Here is an 18,135-nt window from a genome sequence, read left to right on the forward strand (position 1 = left end):
GCCATTTTAAGACTATCTTTACAGAGGCGGAAATGGGCTCCTCTATAGTGCTCTTTATCATTCAAACAATGTTTTACACTTGAGTTGATAAAGTCTACTGCATAGTTAGGAAACGATAATACACGTGTGCTCAACGTATACATCAGAAGTTCTTGATGGAAGTCCCACATAGATTTTACTAATATATAGTGACACCGTATAAAATAATTACTCCAAAGTAATTTTGTATTTAAGAATTAAACAAAAAAATTTAGTTGATTGAGGGTGAAAATACTTGTATTAAACATGTATATTTTATATGAAGAATTTCAACGGTCGGCATTTTATTACTTCAGGTGAATTATACATTTATTCATTTATTTCATTGAACTTTTAGTTCAATAAAGGTGACGTGAGAAAATAAATACGGTAAAAAAAAAAAAAAAGTTAAATTAAATTAAATGAAACGTGTCCATAAAAAAAATTCTTAAATAATATGTCCGGTTATTTCAGTGGTTTGTTTTCTCTTGTTTAAACAGTATCCCACAGAAGACGTAATTTCTGCTGCGCGCCGTTTCTCGTATTTACGGCAAACGTATTACGACGGGTTGCGTCACGCTGAACCGTCCAGAACGCTTTACGACACTGTTGACATTTGCAGCTTCCTTGGTGCGACTCTCTTGTCAGTTTATTACCTTTTAAGTGATGGTTGTCGGCTCTCTGCGGACGCTGCCGGTAAATGAGTGTTTTTGATTTATTTCGCGGATTCTTCGGGGTGCCTGGAGGCCATTATCGAGGCCGAAGGTGAGTCTGTGGAGTCAAAGCCGAGTAGTAGAAGTTACCTGCTGTTAGGCAATGAAGCAGCTCTATCAAGGGCAAGATTAGTGTTTTGTTTTTCCAGGAAAACCACAGGGGGTCCCTTAGCTTGCATGGTTGATGTTTTATTTAAGCCTCAGTGTAATACGGTTGAGGCCCTTTCGGTCTATTCGCGGACTAACTGAAGGCAGCTTTTACTGCTGATGCAGACACATCACATGGACTCAAACCTGTTTTATTTCCTCTGCCAGGGACCCCTTCTTCGATGCCATGACTCATGATGATGATGATGATGATGACGACGACGATGATGAGGAAGATGGATTCCACTATGATGGGTTTAGAGGGGACCAGCAGGAGCCTTTTGACGGTGCCTGGAGGTTTGGTTTCAGTTTCGGTCCGGACGGGATGAGGATCCAGGAGCCTCCAGTGTTTGGCCACGTCCTCAAGGAGATGGAGGAGATTTTCTCCCAGCTGGGCCGCTGGGAAGAACAGCCGGGGTCTGATCCCCTCGGTATGAAAACGGAGCTGTTATCTAAATGTTTAAATCACCATCCGGAACCGAAAGCGGGCCGTTCTCTGTGCGCGTCTCACCCTGTCCCCCTCCTCTGTGGGTTAGGTGTTCCCAGAATCATGCCACCGCAACCTCCACCTCAGGACAGAGCAGAGAAAGGACGAGGCAGCAAGAACCCCCTGAGAGACTTGATGCTAAAATCTCCTGACAGTGACACAGGAGGGCCACCAAGTGACATCCAACCTGAATTCCACCAGAATTCACCAGAATTCCCTGGTGCGCCTTTTCGTGGCTGGACCCCTTTTTCCAAGGTAAGTAAATGACCAAGCCTTTCTTTCTGTTGCAACAAATGTCAGAACTATCAACTCAATATTTTCTAACTGTGTCCTAAAGTTTAATGATGTTTGGAGACAGGGGCCACAGAGAACTCCACATGAGGAGCTCAAAGAAGACCGAGGTAGGTGGCCTGTTTTATTTGATTAAATTATTATAATTGTTATATTGTCCCCAGCTAATTTTCCATTCTTAATCCATGAAGATTTGGACTCTGCTGTGTCATCTGGAGGCCTGGATCAGATTCTGACGCCGCCAGCTGGTCACACACCGACTCAGCCCAGGACCCGATCTTTCTTCCAGTCAGTCACGGTCACCAAAGTAGTGAAACCTGACGGGGTGAGTTTTCTTCAATGCCGTTTCACTGGAATGTCAAAGGCAATTTACACAGCCAAGACCAGTCTGATGGGGTAAAGCATGACTGCAGAACCTCTGGATGTCTAAGGAATAGTGTTGGATTTGGGCCTCAGAGCATAAGATGGACGTGTTGTTTCCAGTCAACAGTGAGTAAATGTTTTTCCCTGATTTCCTGCTGCCCGTGTGTCAGACCGTGGAGGAGAGGCGTACAGTCAGAGACGGCCAAGGCAACGAGGAAACCACTGTGACTCGCTCAGGAGGTGGTGGGATGCTCGAGGGACCAGACCACCAGACCGGACCTGTGCCGCCAGGTAGGTCCGCTTAGTTCTTCCTCACAGGAAATGAGAGCATTTCAACAGATGTAGCAGTTTGAGCTATTTTGAATGCTTCGGTTCTTGTTTTCCTTCCAGGTCCACACCGCTTCTCAGACCTGCGGGATGATGGCTCTTTGTTCTCCAAGTTCTTTGGAGGCTTTAAGTAACACGTGAATGCAGCGTACCTCTGGCCCGGTCCGTTGTAGCTTTTGTTCCCTGACAACAGGCGTTTGTCTCCCGGTGTGTGTTGGCTTATTTATGGACAGACACTTGCATGATCTTGATTTGCCAAATTGAATGTGTTGGGTTAAAAAGTTGCTGGCTTGTTGAAGGTTAAACAGCAAAAAAAAGTGATTAAAGTGACTGTGTAGCCTAGGAAGCTGCCAATCCTAAACCCTGGAGATGAAGACGTGGCGAGACACATCAGACACAGAACAGCTAAGTGAAATATTTTATTTTTGTATCGTCCTGCAGACAAGCCAGTATGGATGTGTGTGAAAGAGGAATCAAATAAAGGATGTATTTACATAGTTGTTTGCCTCGTGTTTTTGGGAACTATAAAATACTGCACACGAGTTCTCTGAAAGCCTGAGTTTGAAAGAAGTTCACAAAGAACACGGCAACGCAGTTTCTGAATTGAACTCAAGTGGCACGAAATGAGATGTGAGCGCCTCTATTAAAGCAGAAGTGTTGGCAGTTTGCTGGTCTGGAGCATTCAGGTGTGTCTTAACACAAAGCCAAAGAGGAACGACATCAGCAGTGATCTTAGAGAAGCAGCTGTTGCTGCCCATCAATCTGGGAAGGGTTGCAAGGCTATTTCCAAACTATGTGGAGTCCATCATTCTGCAGAGAGAAAGATTATTCACAAGTGGAAAGCATTCAAAACAGCTGGCACTCTTCCCAGGAGTGGACTAACCAGCGGAGGGCTGATGATTCAGGCTTGTTTTACAACCACAGGACCTGGGCACTCTGCAGTCTTTGAACTCTTCTGTATACCAAAGTATTCTGGAGACAAATGTGAGGCCATCTGTCAGACAACGAAAACTTTAACCAAACTGGATCACCAAACAGGACAATGATCCTAAGTCCTCCAGCAAATGTAGAACCTTAAGAGAGTTCATTTTATCAACAAATACCTGCAACCCTCAATGAACTGAAGCAACATTGTAAAGTAGGGTTTATCTTAACTCCTAATCCAGTTACTGCTGCTGGTTCTACAAACTATTGAATTATAGGGTGTACTGAGTTATTTCTGCATTTTGACTCTGTTCGTGTCACACGGATAATGTAAAAGGTGTAACATGTCATGTGATGCTGTTCATTTGTGGTTTTATTGACCTCATTTTAAGACCTGGTGAGAACCAGATGATTCTTTTCAACATGAAAAATTAATCTAGTCTCTTTGTCACATTTTCAGTCTTACTTTATATTGTGGGCTGATTTCTAGCCTTAGATCACAGTGAGATAAAGTGAAATATAGCAGCACTTTGCAGTTCTTGTCTTTGTATGCTGACCTGTTTCCAAAATGGATTATAGCCAAAATGTCACTCTTGCCTGCATTCAAAATGTGAGAGCCCTGAATATTAAATATTATGAGCATTTGAAATAACAGGCCTACTTTTGAGTCTCCCTCTCTCTCTCTCTCTCTCTCTCACACACACACACACACATGCATATATTTTACTAAAACCTATACTGATTTGATTGCCATGCTGATAATTGATATTAACAAACAAGTTAGTGTTCTGAAAGTGCTTTAAACACATTAACATAATGATTACTTTAATTTCTGGTGCTGTGGTATTTTTGTGCTGCACAAACACTTACTAAAGTTTAACAGATAACTTTAAAGACCCTAAATTGCAAAAAATACTCAAGTGTGGTCATCATTTTACATTCTCTGCTAAGTTGTGACATAAAAGCTTGATGGCAACCTTGCATAAAATCTGTGGATGTAGTTTTTAGCAGAACAAAGCTCACCTGAAAAGCAATGCCAAGAGTCGGGCTCTGTTTTTTATCAAGAAAGGGAGTAATTCAGTGTGAGAGCAACTAATCAAAGAGAAAGATCAATCAGAGCCAATTCTGATCAGCTGCTTTCAAAGCAAACCAGTGAAGTGAGCTGGTGTCAAGCTTCAGAGAGGTACAAAGAGATGATTTAGACCTTTCCTGTTGTGATTTGGATCTCAGGATGTCCTACAAAGTGAACTACTCTCCTCTCCTGAATGCACCACCCCAGCCAAGCAGTAAACTGTGTGACGTAGACTATGGCTCTGGCATGAAAGGGCAAACTCTGCTCAGTGAGGCAGACGGTGCAGAGCTGTGCAGAACGGATCCACCTGATTACAGCGTCCCCTCTCTGAAAGCTCACCTGGGTCAGGACTGTGAAGAAGAAGAAGAAGAAAACTCAGGGATGGAGAGGCTGCTGAAGAGGTGCCGGATCAGAAACCAACTGGTCAGGGAGTGCATGGCTGAATGTCTCGGAGTCTACATCCTGATTGTAAGTATTTCTTTGTTGTTAGCTTTGAGAAGCTGCCAAGCAAAGAAAGTTCAGCTGGTTACTCATGAGTAAACAAAATACCAAGTGTTTTACAAGGTTAACCTGTAAAAAAAAAAAAGAAAAGAAAAAAAGACAAGCCTGCACATCTGTTTAGTGAACCTACTCAATGGATAACTTTTTTTAGGACTTTGGTCCGACAAATGACTTACAGTGACTGAGGAGGAAGTGTAGGGTGAGGTAAAAAGAGAGGATGATGTGCGAGATTGGAGGACATTGTTGCTGTTTTATCTCTGCCAAAGCAATGAACGTTTACAGCACAGATCATAAAGCACTTCGCTCAGACATGAAGTTCATAATAAACTGTTTTAACTGTTCAGAGGAAATATGAACAATGTTTTTTTTTTTATGCCGATTATCAGACAAACACAATCTGCGGTTTGGAACTGTGTTGTGACACCTCCTCATCTCCTGTCATTGCAGCTGTTTGGATGTGGCTCTGTTGCCCAGGTGACCACATCTGGAGAAAAAAATGGCCAGTACCTGTCGATCAATCTTGGTTTTGCTCTTGGAGTAACATTTGGGGTCTTTGTCTCCCGTGGGGTCTCAGGTAAGAGACGGTTATTAGAAGGTAAATGTGGCTGGTTGAACATTGTTTTTCACTTCATAAAGTGGCGAATTCCTCCGGGATAATTGTTTTCTTTGAATTGGGGATTTAAACTTTGGCGTTTCAAAACAAGTCTGTGTCGGTTGAGGTTGAATCTCTGCTTGATTCCACAACATAGAGTCCTCAAGCCCAACTTTTGCTTTGTAGGCCACATGTTTGTCAAGGAAAATAATGCACCTTTTCTGTCCATAGCAGTTTTGTACTATGAAGAACGAGGCCATCTTGGCACCTATGACCTTCTAAGCAGTTGCATGCATATCTATTCATTCATCTATTTTATTACTAATCATCAAGACACTCAAAATCCAACCGTGATTTAAGATTTAAAACCACAAAAAGGTGAGGACAGACTCCATGAACATCTGTCTGTGCCAAGACCAAAACAAAAGTTGAACTTGCATTACAGATGCTCTCCTCTGTGCAGTCGTCTAGTAAAGAGGTTTCACTTCTTTTTCTTTTCTCGCCTCTCCTTTACAGCTGCATTATGATAGCTTTTGTTCTCATACTTTTTGTCAGCTTCTGTTTCACTGTCCGCTGCTGGAGTGTTGCTGCGTAGCTCTACACGTGTGCAGACAAACATTTCCGTAATTGTCATGATGCAGCTGCATTAGTTGCAAATACAGGATCCATGTCTGTAACTGACGCTCGACTCGTTGCACAGGGCACTGGGTTTTGCCGGAGCTGGAACTTTCTGGTAAATTCTGTCTCACGCATTCACTGTGGTCAAAGAGACAGAGCTGTGCTCTCATGTAGATCAGGTGAAAATGGCCATATTCAGTTAAAAATCAATGCTAATTTTTAACGTGTTCGTGCAAAACACCGGTGGGCACAGATCGTATCATAACCAACTCTGCTGTACTTCAGCCAGTAGCTGCCTCCCAGGAGATCCCACTCTTTGTGGTGGTGGAAAACGAACTTTACTCTGCTGAACATATCGACTTGTTATCTCCAGGTCACATAAAGTTATCCTCACACAAAACCATTATCTCGAGACAATGAGGCAATCAACTTGTGATCTTGATGTAAAGCGAAAAGGTAAATAAAATTCAACTGTCTCCACAGAAACTCATTTCTTTCTGGCAGCTGAAAAAATAAATCAGATCTTAATTCTAAGATCTGAAAAACTAATAAAAATGTCTGCGTTACGATATTATTTCATTGCTCAGGTTGTAACTTCTTGACAGATGACAGTGGCACAAAAATGTGTGTAGTTGCTCTTAAAGGGAATATGCTGGACAAAAAAAACCTTTGGCATGTGTTTTTCACTTCAGTGCCACCCTTGCTTTAGGCACCCCCGGTCATTGAAGTAAAAGATCATCTGATTTCTAAAAAAAAGCATAAAGATGATAAAATTAAATAACATATTAATGCGATCAGAAAAAGATCTGCATGACCACCATGTTTGACAGCCTGTAAACTGATGTTTCTCAACTCAAGTCTTCGGCTCCTGCATGTTGCTCTGCTTCTACACACTTGCTCAAATGAATGAGTCCCTAACAGGTTTGTGTCGAAAATGATGAACACGTTGCTGTGAAGAGCCGTTTTGTTTGATTCAATCAGGTGGGCTGGCTCAGGAAACCCCCGTAAAGCATGCAGGACAAAGGCTGGAGTTGAGGAACACTGTTCAAACACTTTGTCTAGCAACAAAGAGCGTTTCACTTCCTGTTTGGGTGAATTTTTCATCAATTCTTCCCACCAGTAGCTTCTCTTCGGCCATTGTGCATGCACTGGTGTTTAGAGGCATGTCTGAAATTATAAGTGACATTCAGGATTTCAAAACCTTTTTTTTTTTTTTTAAACAAGTGGCATGTTTGCTGCTTATATCCTCGTCTCTTCTTCTTCTTCTTTCTACCACTAACATTGGCACCAAACACATGCAACTGACTGCAACAAAACCTCCAAGCATGACAGCCCCCCCCCATGCTTAACACATACGTTTTCATAAAATTCTAGTATTTCTTATTTTATTTATTTTTTAATCCAAACACATTTTTTGCTCACTGCAGCCAAAAAAAAAAAAAAAATGTGAACCTTATCAGTCCACCATTGAGCTCGATTTATCCATTTCTTTTCCAGGCGCCCATCTCAATCCTGCAGTGTCTCTGAGCTTGTGTGTCTTGGGCAGACATCCATGGATAAAACTACCTTTCTACATCTTCTTCCAAGTGCTCGGAGCCTTTCTGGCAGCAGCCACGGTTGGTCTGCAGTACCACAGTGAGCCTTCAACAATGTTCTTCAGATGCATGTGGACAGCTGGTGTTGTTTCTGAATGTAGAGAGAGATGATTTAGACGAATCAATGCCCGTTGTATAAAAAGTTTAAATATATCTCAAAGCAGGTTTTGTTCTTTTTAGCAAATGATACATTTCACCGGGAGCAATTACTCGCTTGGACTGATGCATTTAGAAAAAGTGTTCATGCTTACGCAGCTATGTATTATCTGGTGATTCTGAATATTTGTGTGTTTAAATGTGTGTGTACCATGAAATGTCTGCAGACGCCATCCTAACGTACGGCGGAGGTCAGCTGACAGTGACGGGACCCACCGCCACCGCAGGTATATTCTCAACCTACCCGGCTGATTACCTCAGTTTGTGGGGAGGAGTCATCGACCAGGTCAGTTACTGTCGGCGCCATCATCATAAAAAGGCCCGTCCTTGTTGCCATCATAATCGAGGGTGAAAGATTTCATGAAACTATATACACACACATGTTGTATTTATTTTTGGGGCCTATAAGGTTATTCTGCTGTCTGCATGATTCTTTTAATGTCTTTAAGGTGATTGGCACTGCTGCCCTGCTGCTGTGTGTCCTGGCTCTCGGGGACCAGAGGAACACTTCAGTCCCTGACTGCCTCCAGCCTGTCCTGGTGGGAGCGTTGGTGCTGGTCATCGGCGTCTCAATGGGTTCAAACTGCGGATACGCCCTCAACCCAGCCAGGGACTTTGGTCCTCGATTGTTCACGTACATCGGCGGCTGGGGAGTCGACGTTTTCAAGTAGATGTTGTTTTTTTTTTTGTTTTTTTTCCCTGCATAACCTTAATGGCTGTTAAGACTTTTTTTTTTTAATCCGAACTCTTTTCACAGGGCAGGAGGAGGCTGGTGGTGGGTGCCGATCGTGGCTCCATGCGTTGGGGCGCTGCTGGGAACGCTGATCTACGAACTGCTGATTGAGGCTCACCATCCTCCCACATCGGATGAGTCCCAGAACTCATGTCAGGAGGCCACTGAGAGCAAGAAGGGGCTGGAGCTGGAGGGAGTGAAACCAGACTGTGGAAAACCAGCTTAGTGGCAGAATTAAGCCACATTAAAGAGGGAGGAACTGTGTGTATTGGGTTAATGCAGAGTAGCGCCTAAAGCCGTCTTTCAGCGTCAGAGGCTGTAGGCTTTTATCTCTAAAATCTATTTGATTACACAGCTAAATCTTTGGTCTACCATTATTCAACTGCTATGAAATAATATGAAGAGTTGGATGAGCTCTCCAGTAAAATATCTACAGGTCGGATGGGCACAAAATTCTTATTTCTTCTGAGGGAGACTTTAGCAACCCCCGGCCTTTTCATCAAGTGGCTTTATCAGGGAAAAAAACACTGAAATTAAGTGCTAAAAGGGAAATGTTTGCATCCCAACTGCTAAACTAAACTATTTAATGATGGTGGGAAACTTTATATTGTCTTGTGTCACTTAACTATGCTTCAACAAGCCTTAAAGAAATGCTTCACAGGGTTGAAGACGCGTCTTGTTCGACATTAGTGTGAGTTTTAAATAAATGTAACCTTAACTGAGTGCTGAAAATAGTCCTATGTGCAAACACGGCTCTGAAGGAGACTCCCATGAACCCTCTTGCAGCTGTTAGATATCTTTTACACATTTATTTCCAAACAGCACAAAAGTGTATGGCATTTCAGCAAGCAGACCACAACCATGGAAAAGAAAATGACATGAAATTTCCACTATCGAGCTATATAAATATGATATGACATATAAAAGATACAAAAAAACCAAAAACATCCACACACAGGCCCCCCGTCACGTGACCACGAAGGCTGGAACATACAAAAGAAATGTGAGTACAGCAAGCACTGATCCTGTAGATACAAAAGAATCGTCTCAAAGAGATAAACATTTGTTTTCATACACATTAAGACAACACAACCCCCACGTTCTCCCTCTGATTTGTAATTACAAGGTGTATCTAGTTCTGGGGGGGGGGGGATTTTTTTTTCTTTTTTCTTTTAAACTTCAACAAGTTTTGGAAAAAAGGGAACGGTACAAGTACAAATACTATACGTATTCACATTATCATAGCAAGTTACTAAAACCAGAATGCTTTCTTTTAGTGTAACTATGCATTTACATGGCAAAACTCGTACACATACTACTGACAGGAAGCCTGACCTCCCTTCTTCTTCTAGCTTAACGATTAACAACATCACACATTATTCACACTACACAGGCTACAGACCTCCTGTAGCCTCATCTCCTAATGAAATGCCATCAGTGTTTCTCATCTCATATCTCTGTCGCTCCAACCTGACGCAACAGACCCGCACGAATACCAACAGCAGTAATGTGTTTCATATAAATAAATAAAAGCAAGATAAAAAAAAAAAAAGGAAAAAAAAAAAATCAGTGTTAAATTCTCCAAACACTCCCTTTCATGCTTCAGATGTCTCGGCTTGATCGGTTTTACGAGCCTTTCGAGGTGTCTGGAGGTGTTAAAACTGATCAAACGTCGGAAAAACAAGCATGGACTTTGAGGCAAGCAGCATGGATATAATGTGGCGTAGAGAATATCTGCACTACAGCTCTAAGGAGTGCAGTGGGAGGTGTGTGTGTGTGTGCGCGTGTTACATTTAGAAACAGGCATGTGGCTACAGTCAGTGCAGTGGAAGTGGAAGGACAGGATGTATTAGAGTATGACTGATATATAAATGCTCTACTCAGGGAGGTGTTCCTCACGGATCTATCACAGGTGAGTTCAGTAATCAAACATGCAGTTACAATCGCACAGAAGGGGTGCCATAGAGAGGAAAATGTTTGTGGCTGCTAAAAAAAAACGGCACAGGAGCAGCTGTGTTTCATCAACATTCATATTCTACAGCCCCGCCAGTCTCAGGCGACACCCCCACCCCTCCTACTGGGGCTTGTCCGTCTTGTGTGCGGTGAGGAAGGCCATACCGTGGGTCCTGAAGTGGGTGTTGAGGTCGGTGGCCTTGTCGAAACGCCGACCGCACACCTTGCAGATCAGATTCCCCTCTCCGTCCTCGCCCTGCGCCTGAGGGGAGGCGGCAGGGGAGCCGTCGGGAGAGCCGTGAGCGCGAGGGGCGCCGCGTTCGGCGTCGCTGTGGGTGTCCCGCACTCTGTGAGTGATGAAGCGGTGCCTGCTGAGCGAGCCGGCCGACGCGAAGCAGACGCCGCACTGCAGGCACTGGAAGGAAGCGGTGTCGCCCCGATGCTGCGGGATGTGGCGCTGAAACTCCGCCCCGTCCTCTGTGGAGAAGCCGCAGGGGACGCAGCGGAAGATGTTGTCTTCCTCTTCCAGCTCGCTCGGTGCCGACGACGTGGACGCCACGGACGCCCTGGTTCTCTTTGCAGGACCGCCGCCGTCTTCTGTGGCGTTTTCCTCCTCATCTCCTGCCCGGCATGCAGGGGGGCCAACTTCGCCGTCCTGCTCTGATGAACTGCCTGCTCCTTCTGCCCCTGTGGCAGCACGCTTCCTGGTGAGGGGGGGACCCTAAGGGCCACAGCGAGGCTTAATACTTGCACTTGAAATACTATCACGGTGTCCTCGTACCGTTCTCAACTCAACAGATTAACAAGGACAACATGAAACCTGTGTAGCTGGTGAAGATGAGCGGTCGAATAATGCTAACACTTTTGATTTTGGGGGTTTTAAATAACTATTATATGACCAAAACCTGCTCAGAATGATGTAGAATGTGGACCCACCTGCCCATCTGTGGTTCTGTGATGGAGCCGGATGTGTTTGTCCAGCAAGAACCGGCTGCCAAAAGTGCGTTTGCCTTCTGTGCAATATCTAAAAAAAAAATCATCACACAGGCTTCAATCAACATCCACCAATCACACGTCAATATTTAAGAGATTTTAAACCCTCTGCTCAGCAATTCTAAAAGAAAATGAATAAATAAACAAACCAGTATAACAGATCTTCATACTGAACTGAACTTTTGTTCTCAAAGGAAGTGTTCAAGACTTTAAAAATGTATTAATTGAGCAGTTAGTGCTCTCTGGTGGTCAGATTAATGTAGTGGAGTCACTTAAAATGAGCCCAGAGTAACTCTTCTTCTTCTTTAACTGCAGACATACATATCTGTACAGTACACTAAGAAAATATTTGCTTCAAACATGCCTGTAATGAGAAGTTAAGAGACTCACTGGCAATGGAAGACTCGTTTGTTGCCCTCGTGGATGACGCGCTCATGACGCCGCAGACTGGAAGATGTGCTGAAAGTGCCGCCACAAATCCGACAAGGAAACTGTGGAACACACATTACGAGACCCGATGAAACCCCCCAGAAAATCTGTCAGTTTACCCGTGTGCTCGGCAACCCGTTTCCATGGAAAGGTTTTCATCCTCACAATTAGCGCGCTGAGATAAATGCGCTGAACGCGCTCTGGTGCAACATGCCCCACCTTGCCGTGCTCCATCTTCACGTGACTCAGGTAGTCTTCGTTGTCAGTGAAGGTGGTCTGACACTGAGGGCAGGTCCACTCTGTCGGGCCGCTGGAATGACCGCTGCTGGGGCCGGCGGCGGTGGTGGCGGCGGCGGCGGCAGCAGCAGCAGCACCGGTGTGACCCCCTGGAGCCTCGTAGTCCTCGTCCCCCTCGTCGTCGTCGTCATCTTCCTCCTCCTCTTCCTCCTCCTCCTGTTCCCGCCCCCAGTCCTCGCCATCAGAGGTGTCCGGTTTTCCAGAGGACTTCGACTTGAGGCCAGACGGACCGGATGCATTGGCTGAGGCTGAGGGGGGATTCGAGGTGTCGGGCTGGGACTCTTGTTTGGCTGAGGGGCCTCTGTGAGCGGTCTGAGCGGGACGACAGGAGCATGGCGTCACAACATAGCACTAAATCTACTCAGCAATATCTGGCACACTACGTCTGAGCGGGGCTAAGTGCTGAAGTGCTGTACTTGGGACAGAACTTAGGACAAGGTCACCAGTGAGGAACCTTGCTAAGGCTGATCCAAGGCTTGATGTATGCCTTTGCTGACACCACATTCATTGTGGAAAACACATGAACGGGCAACACATAAAGGCAATTATGTGACACGATGCTTCATCTCAAATGTGTGCAGTATGAAAAGGATCCAAAAACATACCTTGATGTGCTCCATCATGGAACCTTTCTGGGCGTAGAGTTTGGTGCAGTCGGGACACTTGAACACATGCACTTTTTGCTTGGCTAAATGAGTGTCAAAGTGCATGTACAGCAAAGGTTTTTGGGTAAAAACCGTGTCACACATCACACACTTGTAGATCATCCTGCAGAATCAGAAAAGAATTCATGAACGCGGGACAGCAAATCTCAAAGCTGCTCTGACGTCTGAGAGGACAAAAGTTTGCTCGGGTGGAAATGCACGCAGCGTACTTGGCCTGTCCTCCAGTGAGTGTCGGGTGCTGGGTGCTGATGTGGCTCTGAGCGCTGGGGGAAGACTTGAATGCCATGGGGCAGCTGGGGCACTTGTGGAAGACCTCGCAGTGAGCAGTCTGAATGTGGGACTTGATGGAGTTCAACCCACCGAACACGACCTGGCAGCTCGAGCACCTTGACGAAGCAAAAAGTGACAACGTTTAACTCCATAGAAACCCTCTCTTTAACCGACTCTGACTTCATATTTGCTTGCAAAGTTGCATCTTGTATATAATATATATATATATATATATATATATATATACACACACATATATATACATATATATATATATATGTATATAATAATGCATTTTTTTAAAAATACTAAAACTGTGCAAAAATGATATATCCAACAGCAAAACTAAGTCATTTTTAAACTATATACTCATGTTTTACATGTTTCAGAAGCTTTTGGACAGAGTTAACCTGCATGTTGCATCATATCTGTCTCATATCTGAGCTTGGGAGCTGATACAGTTTGCCCAATAGTTGCTGGTTACATGATTTGGTTCTTCAAGTCTTTTAGGTATTTACAGGCAGGAACCTGGAGTTCCTGGAATGTCTTCACTACAGAGCCAGGCTGTTGTAACACGTGAAGAACGCAGATTGGCAAAGTCTTGCTGAAATAAAGAAGCTCTTGTGAGAAATGATCCCAGCACAAACACAAATTAGTTACATGAAAGTGATCCAATTCCTAATAAATACTGTCCTCTTTTGGTATTATTGTGTTTCAAAATCTTTTGGTGGCCAGTTAATGAAACGACGAAGGGATTTGTTGCTGACAACTTTGTAAAGTGTCTCCACACCTGTAGCCGATGCGCCTGGCAAAGTGCAGACAGGCCTCCTCCAGGTGGGTCTGGAAGCTGGCCTGCCGTGCGATTCCGCCGCACTCTGGGCAGACGTGAGGCGCTCTGTGTTTATGGATCCTTTGGTGGGCGGACACGGCACATGAGTTGGGAAGCATCATGGGAGGCGAGCACTGTGTACACGTCTGTAGATGTAGAAAAGGAAAATTGGAGCAAAAAAATAATCAGTGACCAGCAGCAGCGCAACACAGTTTGCTCATCACCAAGACTCACCGAGTTGGGAGCCCCTCTAATTTGCTGGAAGTGAGTGACCAGCTCTGTCTTGCCAGAGAACTGCGTTTGGCACTCTGGACATTTGAAGTTGTTGTACTGCAGCCCCTCAGCCTTCTTGCAGGGCAGAGGCATCAGCGCTTGGGGGCCCTGGGGTGCGCGGCGGACAGGCCGAGGCTGAGCTGCTGCCGGAGACGAAGCGTCCTTCATGGGGCTGGAATTGGCAGCGACGGCGGCGCCCCCTGCTGTGGCGGAGGGTGAAGAGACTGGAGGAGAAGAGGACGAAGAGGAGAGCAGACCTGGTCAGCCAAAGGGTGGAGAACAGAGGAGACAAATGGGTGATGGTCAGGGAAGATGAGCCAAACGTGAATGGAGGTGTGTCGTATTTAAGGTTGATGCATCTTTTGTGACTCATCAGTCAACAAAAAGAAAAGGAGGAATGATGGAGTCACGGTTAGACTTTTGCATTAGGAGTTTTCAACGATTAACAGCAACAACGAACAGCAGATTGTCAGTCAAAATGACCGCGAGCTGCGTCTCAACTTACCACCGATTGGTGTTATGTCTTGCTGCCCAATCATCTGCTCCACGGTGACGGGCCTCATGACCAGGTGCGAGCACTGCATGACCAGCCCACGCTCCTTATGTTCCCTCGCATGCAGCAGCAGGCTGCACTTGTTGAAGAAGGCCAGCCTCTTAGCGCAGTGGTTGCAGGTCACCTCGATGCGGAGCGACCGCCGGTCGTAGTGTCGCGCCAGGCTGCGCTCCAGGGCGAAGGCGTCTCCGCACTCCAGGCAGCGGTATCCTGTGGCTGGGAGCGGCAGACCCCACTCAGGCGGCGGAGGAGCCGAGAGGTCGGGCTTGTAGCTCGGCAAAAGGTTTTTGCTGTTCAGAATTTTGTTAAAAGCCTCAACCAGACTGGACTGACTCCGCGAGATGACGGCTCCTGTGCTGTTGACAATGGAGGCAGGTTTGTTTGGCTGGAGGGTGCTGCCTATGATGGTTCCGCTCCCTCCGTTTGCCGTTTTGTTAGTTGCTGTGCGTACACTTATCCCACCAGCAGCAACTGAGAACTTGGGTGATGAAGCTGCCCCAGGAGTTACAGGCAGGGCAGCGGACTTAGTGATGCTCACCGCAGTGGCAGAAACCTTTGCCTTGTCAGATGAAGCCATTTTGTTTTGAACTTTAGTGGCAGCGGCGAGCATGACGCTGCTGGCTGCCAGCGTAGACACTGGCAGAGCGTTGAGAGCGCTTACTTTCTGGGAAGTTGTTGTCATGTGACCAGGAGAAGCCTCAGGTTTTTGGGTTTTGTTTCCTAATGCCTTACGCTCCCCAGCTTGGGGTTTAGAGTCCAAGCCCTTCCCTGCAGCACCACCTTTAGGAGCTACCCTTGTCACAGTTCTGGTGATTCCACCTGTGGAGGTTTTAATTGTTTTTATCCGAACTTTGAGGGGTCGGGACGGAGCTCCAGAGGCAGCAGGTGCAGAGATGCCTGTTTCTCCTCCATCAGTGGGAAGGGGTTTCGACTTGTCATCACCCACCTCCATATTTTCCTCACTCGCTTTCACATTTTCACCCTTGTCAGCCTTAGCATCAGCAACCTTATCTATCCCATTGCCCACCTCCATCTCTTCCTCCTCCTCTTTCGGCTCCCGCAGTTCAGAGGGAGGTGGAGTGGAGGCCACAGCAGGGCTCGAGCATCTCTTAGCTGTGACCTGAGCTGTTGATTTTGGCATCTCTGGTTCAGGACTTTCTGGCGAGTCTCTTTCTTCTATGACATGTTCTGGATGTCTGTCCTCCACTTGGGGACTTTCTGTTGGGCCAGACTGAGGGGTTGATGAAGTCAGAGATGACCCTGAAGGAGTGTCACCTGGTTTAGGTTGAGATGCAGCAGAGGAGGTGGGCTGTGAGACAGAATCAGACTTGTAACGGCGACTCAGCTGAGTGCAGGTTGGAGAGTCTGGGTTCTCCTGGATTACAAGAGGACTCCCCAAATCTGGGTCAGAATCCTCCTCCTCCACCTGTGGGTGTTGAAATCCAGCAGAGCCACCTTTGGGGGCTCCGTTAAAAGGCTGAGATGAGTGCAGTGGGTGTGATGAGGGTGCAGAAGGGGAAGCTGAAAGCAGAGGCTTGGAAGGTGGAAAGAATGGCGAGGCTAGTCCAACAGGTCCTCCAGCAGCCAGAGGAGAAGAGCCAGCTGACAGAGAGGAAGAAGAAGGTAATGATGCTTTGACCCCATCTGCTCTTTCTTGACCTGTATCCTGCTGCTGCTGATGTTGCTGCTGCAGAAGCTGCATCTTCCTAGCCCGACCCACTGGATCTCCGGATCCCTGCGCCACAAGTGGTTTAAGTCTGTTGAAAATGTTCCCACCCTGCTTGTGAGATTTGGCTGTACTGGCACCTGCTGGTTCGGACACTTTCGGGGTGTTCATGGACCACGGCGCACCGTTAGACTGCGCCTGGCTGAGGGGAAGCGGCGTGGAGACACCAGACACCGCAAAACCGTTATGGTTGAGAGCCTCAGATTCAGCCATCCCAGGCGCACACGCACCAAGTCTGGGACCCACGTCTACCCCCGTGATCACGTCGATGGGATCCTGGTCTGTGTCTCCCTCCCCTCCATCTACAGTCTCATGACGGACTTTGTTCTTCACAATCACACTCACAATAGAGGTGTCCGCCTGGGAGTCTGAGGGACTTGGCGGTCTCATCGCTGACCCAACGCCCACCACGCTATCCGGTTTACCAAGGGGTGCACCTGCAGCTCCATGGGGCCCCTCTGCTTCGTCTGGGGCAGACTGGATGGCCTCTTTGGCATCTATGTCAGGAATGTCAAATGCTGCCAACAGGTCATCGAAATCTGGGGTCTTCATGTCCCCCATACCGGGATTGACTCCTGTAAACACAATAAACAGACTCGGTAAATGAACGCAACCAAATACTCCAGCATTAGTCTGCCTGTGCTGTTACCAATGAACCAGGCTGCAGACGGCTACACGCAAAACACTAACATTAATGTCTTTAAAATGTCTTGTCATATTAGATTCAGCACAATAAATGTCATGCATGCACATTCAATCATCACAAACTGACAAGCTCCAGCAGGTTAGCTTGTCATCAAGGAAGCTGGCTGACTACAAGGATCCTGCACTAGCATGTAGTTAGCCAGCTAGTGCGCTAGCGGCGGCGCTGCTGCAGCCAAACCCATCTCTGGTGACAGGCTCAGCACCTTTTTACCATGAATGAGAAACACTACACCAATCATGCTTTTAGTACATGCTATGTTGTGCAGCGGTGGCCATTTGAGACACGGCTCGGTCGAGAGAGCGTTTTGTAGCAGCGACCTCCGTTATTTTGTGCTAGCGATGTTCAGCTCCGTCTGAGGCTGCTGGTTAGCTGGCCGCTGCGCTCCAGCCAAGACAGAGAGGGGTCATTTAGCTAACTAGCTAGCGTTCGCCATTAAAAAGCAACCGGAGCAGTTTGCTGAGGTGTGGGTTGACAGAAGACAAAACCCGGTGATCGTAGGGTCGACGATGTCACAGAAAAGCGTGACTGGGGAGGGGACTTTCCTTTAATATTTCATGTATTTTGATTGTTTACCTGGATATGCGATTCCCGACTATCCTAGCTCGTTTTCAGCTGAAAATGCTGCGCTTCCCGTCACGTGACCCGGGACATCCTATCAGGCTGTGATCGCGCTGGAAAAATGCATGGAAGATGCTGCAAACGACACGTACGTTTATTTTAACTGAGGATACCTAGAACACACTAATTTCAAACATCTCGTAAGGAGATCTACTTGAAGCTAAGATAGTGTTATCTTCACTAAACTGATGGTTTGCTACCATTTCAGCTTTTTGTCTCCTCAGTCTTCTTGACATCCTAACATTTGCAGCAATGAAGCTCTGGAGGCAAAAACACCACAAAAGGC

At 46.2% G+C, this 18,135-nt stretch overlaps 3 protein-coding genes and 1 non-coding gene across 7 annotated transcripts; 2 read left to right on the top strand and 2 right to left on the bottom strand.

The window, feature by feature from the left end:
- The first annotated feature begins 609 nt into the window (after positions 1-609).
- On the top strand, positions 610-3,821 carry hax1 (HCLS1 associated protein X-1). Of its 3 annotated transcripts, none has more exons than XM_072371160.1 (7): positions 610-783; positions 1,047-1,309; positions 1,415-1,620; positions 1,703-1,766; positions 1,848-1,981; positions 2,190-2,310; positions 2,410-3,821. In XM_072371160.1, exons 1-7 carry the CDS (start codon positions 719-721, stop codon positions 2,478-2,480), a joined length of 924 nt encoding a protein of 307 aa, XP_072227261.1. In that variant the 5' UTR covers positions 610-718; the 3' UTR covers positions 2,481-3,821. The 3 variants fall into 3 exon arrangements, with proteins under 3 accessions (XP_072227261.1, XP_072227262.1, XP_072227260.1); XM_072371161.1 differs by having other exon boundaries at positions 1,724-1,766; positions 2,190-2,319; positions 2,416-3,817; XM_072371159.1 differs by having other exon boundaries at positions 2,190-2,319; positions 2,416-3,814.
- Positions 3,822-4,432: 611 nt separating this feature from the next.
- Positions 4,433-9,322, top strand: aqp10b (aquaporin 10b). Its single transcript, XM_072371162.1, has 6 exons — positions 4,433-4,810; positions 5,291-5,417; positions 7,551-7,688; positions 7,972-8,090; positions 8,254-8,471; positions 8,562-9,322. Exons 1-6 carry the CDS (start codon positions 4,502-4,504, stop codon positions 8,761-8,763), a joined length of 1,113 nt encoding a protein of 370 aa, XP_072227263.1. The 5' UTR covers positions 4,433-4,501; the 3' UTR covers positions 8,764-9,322.
- A 9-nt stretch (positions 9,323-9,331) lies between these two features.
- znf687b (zinc finger protein 687b) lies at positions 9,332-17,937 on the bottom strand. Of its 2 annotated transcripts, none has more exons than XM_072371157.1 (10): positions 17,805-17,937; positions 14,752-17,100; positions 14,208-14,503; positions 13,935-14,119; positions 13,084-13,260; positions 12,815-12,977; positions 12,132-12,521; positions 11,874-11,974; positions 11,427-11,514; positions 9,332-11,211 (listed from the first exon to the last, which is right to left on the bottom strand). In XM_072371157.1, the coding sequence occupies exons 2-10, from the start codon at positions 17,084-17,086 to the stop codon at positions 10,612-10,614; spliced, it is 4,335 nt and encodes a 1,444-aa protein (XP_072227258.1). In that variant the 5' UTR covers positions 17,087-17,100; positions 17,805-17,937; the 3' UTR covers positions 9,332-10,611. The 2 variants fall into 2 exon arrangements, with proteins under 2 accessions (XP_072227258.1, XP_072227259.1); XM_072371158.1 differs by having other exon boundaries at positions 14,208-14,470; positions 17,805-17,936.
- On the bottom strand, positions 12,618-12,753 carry LOC140275896 (small nucleolar RNA SNORA13). The gene has a single exon (XR_011908600.1). It is a non-coding gene; the product is annotated as a small nucleolar RNA SNORA13 (small nucleolar RNA).
- Positions 17,938-18,135: the final 198 nt, after the last annotated feature.

The sequence above is a fragment of the Leuresthes tenuis genome, unplaced genomic scaffold, assembly GCF_036924035.1.
Source record: "Leuresthes tenuis unplaced genomic scaffold, fLeuTen1.0.hap1 SCAF_18, whole genome shotgun sequence".
NCBI classification, from domain to species: domain Eukaryota; kingdom Metazoa; phylum Chordata; class Actinopteri; order Atheriniformes; family Atherinopsidae; genus Leuresthes; species Leuresthes tenuis.

What these genes read in the sequence shown, in the direction of transcription:
- hax1 (XM_072371159.1), top strand. Translation starts at nt 719, where the DNA reads ATGAGTGTTTTTGATTTATTTCGCGGATTCTTCGGGGTGCCTGGAGGC. An exon ending in GGCCATTATCGAGGCCGAAG is followed by an intron (nt 784 to 1,046) that starts GTGAGTCTGTGG and finishes TTCCTCTGCCAG; the next exon opens with GGACCCCTTCTTCGATGCCA. An exon ending in TGTGCCGCCAGGTAGGTCCG is followed by an intron (nt 2,320 to 2,415) that starts CTTAGTTCTTCC and finishes TTCCAGGTCCAC; the next exon opens with ACCGCTTCTCAGACCTGCGG.
- aqp10b (XM_072371162.1), top strand. Translation starts at nt 4,502, where the DNA reads ATGTCCTACAAAGTGAACTACTCTCCTCTCCTGAATGCACCACCCCAG. An exon ending in TGTCTCCCGTGGGGTCTCAG is followed by an intron (nt 5,418 to 7,550) that starts GTAAGAGACGGT and finishes TTTCTTTTCCAG; the next exon opens with GCGCCCATCTCAATCCTGCA. An exon ending in TGGGGAGTCGACGTTTTCAA is followed by an intron (nt 8,472 to 8,561) that starts GTAGATGTTGTT and finishes CTCTTTTCACAG; the next exon opens with GGCAGGAGGAGGCTGGTGGT.
- znf687b (XM_072371157.1), bottom strand. Translation starts at nt 17,086, where the DNA reads ATGGGGGACATGAAGACCCCAGATTTCGATGACCTGTTGGCAGCATTT. An exon ending in TTAGAGGGGCTCCCAACTCG is followed by an intron (nt 14,120 to 14,207) that starts GTGAGTCTTGGT and finishes CTACATCTACAG; the next exon opens with ACGTGTACACAGTGCTCGCC. An exon ending in CCATGATGGAGCACATCAAG is followed by an intron (nt 12,522 to 12,814) that starts GTATGTTTTTGG and finishes CGTCCCGCTCAG; the next exon opens with ACCGCTCACAGAGGCCCCTC.